At 51.6% G+C, this 3,770-nt stretch overlaps 1 protein-coding gene across 1 annotated transcript; it reads left to right on the top strand.

The window, feature by feature from the left end:
* Positions 1–1,735: 1,735 nt before the first annotated feature.
* Positions 1,736–3,293, top strand: LOC116412124 (zinc finger CCCH domain-containing protein 13-like; the record flags this gene model as incomplete). The annotated part of the gene is made up of 3 exons (XM_031905711.1): positions 1,736–1,804; positions 3,030–3,201; positions 3,253–3,293. Coding segments are annotated over 3 exons (282 nt in total), but the record flags the coding sequence as incomplete, so codon positions are not given.
* Positions 3,294–3,770: the final 477 nt, after the last annotated feature.

The raw sequence follows: 3,770 nt of genomic DNA, 5'->3' as shown, positions 1-3,770 counted from the left end.
GGGGTCATATTGGGGAATCCACCCACCGGGGTCTCGTCTCCCTTTGTTTAGGGGGGGGGAATCATATTGGGGAATCCACCCCCCCCAGGGTCTCGTCTCCCTTTGTTTAGGGGGGGGTCGTGTTGGGCAGATATTACACAATTGCCTCCTACGCTTTCCTTAACCCATTGTGTTCCAGACCATAGCTGATTGTGCCGTAGGACAGGGAGGGGGCGGATCCCCCTGGCCAGCAGACGAGGGGTTAATAGCGCGTGTAACCCCACCCTCCCTGGGATTCCCTGCTGGATTCTCACGCTTGCGCCGTCGCACTCTGCGTCTGTGCCTACGTTTCCATGGAAACCGTCCCCGGGGGTCAGTGCAGAGCTCGCCAGATTCGCCAAGTCGGCAGTTAGCAGCAGTGGCGTAGTGTGAGTGCCGGGGGCCGTGCAACAGGACTCCAGCGACAAGAAAGCTCCCGGTGTATGGGGCCCCCCGATATCCGGCCAACAATCCCCCAAACATCAATCAGTTGCTGAGGCCCAAATTAGTGCAATACCCCCCCCCCAATCAGCCTTTAGTGTAGGGCCCCCTTAGCATATCCAACTGCTCTGTATCTCTCCCATCAGCCCTGCCCCCAGTGAGCTTACAATCTAAGGTCCCTATCCCAATTCCATCAGCCTTGCCCCCAGTGAGCTTACACTCTAAGGTCCCTATCCCATTCCCATCAGCCCCTGCCCCAGTGAGCTTACAATCTAAGGTCCCTATCCATTCCCATCAGCCCCTGCCCCAGTGAGGCTTACAATCTAAGGTCCCTATCCCATTCCCATCAGCCCCTGCCCCAGTGAGCTTACAATCTAAGGTCCCTATCCCATTCCCATCAGTCCCTGCCCCAGTGAGCTTACAATCTAAGGTTCCTATCCCATTCCCTCAGTCCTGCCCCGCAGTGAGCTTACAATCTAAGGCCCATATCACATTCCCATCAGTCCCTGCCCATGAGCTTACAATCTAAGGTCCCTATCACATGTCCATCAGCCCCTGCCCCAGTGAGCTTACAATCTAAGGTCCCTATCCCATTCCATCATTCCTGCCCCAGTGAGCTTACACTCTAAGGTCCCTATCACCATTCCCATCAGCCCTGCCCCAGTGAGCTTACAATCTAAGGCCCCTATCCCATTCCATCAGCCCTGCCCCAGTGAGCTTACAATCTAAGGTCCCTATCCCATTCCCATCAGCCCCTGCCCCAGTGAGCTTACAATCTAAGGTCCCTATCCCATTCCCATTAGTCCCTGCCCCAGTGAGCTTACAATCATTCTTTTACACTTGGCAGCTCCCCATGCAGTTGTGCAGTACAGGGGCAGCCGGTGACCTGGGGGCAGGAATGAGGTAACTGTGCGTGCCTGTGGGGTGGGGGGGCTACACTGTATAAGAGGTGAGCAATGTCTCAGGATTGTGAGAAGGGGGGGTTACATCCCTCTCCCTTCCCAGCTGGGAGTCATTAACTAGAGCTGAGAGAGAGAGACAGCAGAGACAGAGTGGAGAGAGAGAGAGAGAGAGACAGAGTGGAGAGAGAAGAGACAGAGTGAGAGAGAGAGACAGAGTGAGAGAGAGAGAGAGACAGAGTGAGAGAGAGAGAGAGACAGAGTGAGAGAGAGAGACAGAGAGGAGAGAGAGAGACAGAGTGAGGAAGAGTAGACAGAGTGAGAGAGAGAGACAGAGTGAGAGAGTGAGAGAGAGACAGAGTGAGAGAGTGAGAGAGAGACAGAGTGAGAGAGTGAGAGAGAGACAGAGAGAGAGAGTGAGAGAGAGACAGAGTGAGAGAGTGAGAGAGAGACAGAGTGAGAGAGAGAGACAGAGTGAGAGAGACAGAGTGAGACAGAGTGAGAGAGAGACAGAGTGAGACAGAGTGAGAGAGAGACAGAGAGAGAGAGAGAGAGAGAGTGAGAGAGAGACAGAGTGAGAGAGAGAGACAGAGTGAGAGAGAGAGAGACAGAGTGGAGAGAAACAGAGTGAGAGAGAGAGAGGACAGAGTGAGAGAGAGACAGAGTGAGAAGACAGAGTGAGAGAGAGAGACAGAGTGGAGAGAGAGAGACAGAGTGAGAAGTTAGAGAGACAGATAGGGAGAACAGAGTGAGAGAGAGAGACAGAGTGAGAGAGAGAGACAGAGTGAGAGAGAGAGACAGAGTGAGAGAGTGAGAGAGCAGAGTGAGAGAGTGAGAGAGAGACAGAGTGAGAGAGTAAAGAAGGTGAGAGAGGAGAGCAGATGGAGAAGAACAAGTGAGAGGAAGGGACTGAGGAGAGAGAAGAGTGAGAGAGTGAGAGACAGAGTGAGAGAGAGACGATACAGAGTGAGAGAGAGAGAGAGAGAACAGAGAAAAAAAATGAGAGAAGAGAGAGAAGAGAAACAGAAGAAGAAGATAAGAGAGAGAGAGAGACAGAGTGAGAGGGACAGAGTGAGAAGGAGACAGAGTGGAGAAAAGACAGAGTGAAGAAGGGACAGACAGAGAGAGAGAGACAGAGGAAGAGACAGGTGGAGTAGAGGACGACCAGAGATGAGAGAAGAGAGAGAGACAGTGAGAGAGATGAGAACAGAGTAGAGAGAGAGACAGAGTACGAGGAGAGAGAGAGGAGAGAGGAGACAAGTGAGGGTGAGAGAGAGGACAGAGTGAGAGAGAGAGAGACAGAGTGAGAGACGAGAGAGAGAAGTGAGAGAGAGAAGACAGAGAAACAAGAAGGGAGAGAAGGAACCAAAAAAGGAAAGAGATGAGAGGAGAAAGAGAAAGATGAGGAGAGGAGACAAGATGAAGAGAGCAAAGAGTGAGAGAGAGAAAGAGGTGAGAGAGAGAAGAGTGGAGAGAAGAGACAGAGAGTAGAGAGATAGAGTGAGAGAGAGACAGAGTGAGAAGATGAGTACAGAGTAGACAGAGAATGAGAGAGCAGAGACCGAGAGAGAGAAGAGGACAGAGTGAGAGAGAGACAGAGATGAAAGAAGAACAGAAGTGAGAGAAGAGAGAACGAGTGAGAGAGAGAGACAGAGTGAGAAGACAGAGTGAGAAGAGAGTGAACAGATGAGAGATGAGAAGAAGGATGAAGAAGAACAGAGAGAGAGACAGAGAGAGAGACAGAGAGAGAGACAGAGAAAAAGAGAGAGAGAGAGGACAGTGAGAGAGAGAGAGATGGTGAGAAGGACAGAGGAGAGACGAGAGACAGAGAGAGACAGAGAGAGTGAGAGAGTGAGAGACGGAGTGAGAGGAGAGAGAGGAGAGACAGAGAGAGAGAAACAGGAGAGAGAGAAAGCGTGCGAGAGAGCAGAGTGAAGAGAGAGAAGAGAGAGAGAGCTAGAGAGAGTGGAGGGACAGAGTGGGAGAGGAACAAGAGTGAGAGAGAGAACAGAGTGAGAAAGAGACAGGTGAAGATGAGCGACAGGTGAGAAGGAGAGAACAGAGGCTGAGAGAGAGACGAGTAGAAGCGTAGCAGAGTGAGACAGAGTGAGAGAGAGTGAAAAGAGAAGAGAGAGAGAAAGAGAGGAGAGAGTAACGAGAGAACAGAGTGAGAGAGGAGAGACAGGTGAGAGCAGAGTGAGAGAGAGACAGAGAGGAGAGAGAGACTAGAGAGAGAGACGGAGAGACAACATGAGAGAGAGAGACAGGAGAGAGAGACAGAGAGTAGAGAAGCAGAGAGAGAGACGACAGAGTGAGAGAGAGACAGAGTGAGAGAGAGAAGAACCAGTGAGAGAGAGACAGAGTGAGAGAGAGAAGAGAGAGGAACGAGGAGAGAGAGACAGATCGAGGACG

The sequence above is a fragment of the Xenopus tropicalis genome, chromosome 7, assembly GCF_000004195.4.
Source record: "Xenopus tropicalis strain Nigerian chromosome 7, UCB_Xtro_10.0, whole genome shotgun sequence".
NCBI classification, from domain to species: Eukaryota; Metazoa; Chordata; class Amphibia; order Anura; family Pipidae; genus Xenopus; species Xenopus tropicalis.
The sequence above is the reverse complement of the archived record's forward strand: the minus strand, read 5'-3'. Positions and strand labels throughout refer to the sequence as shown.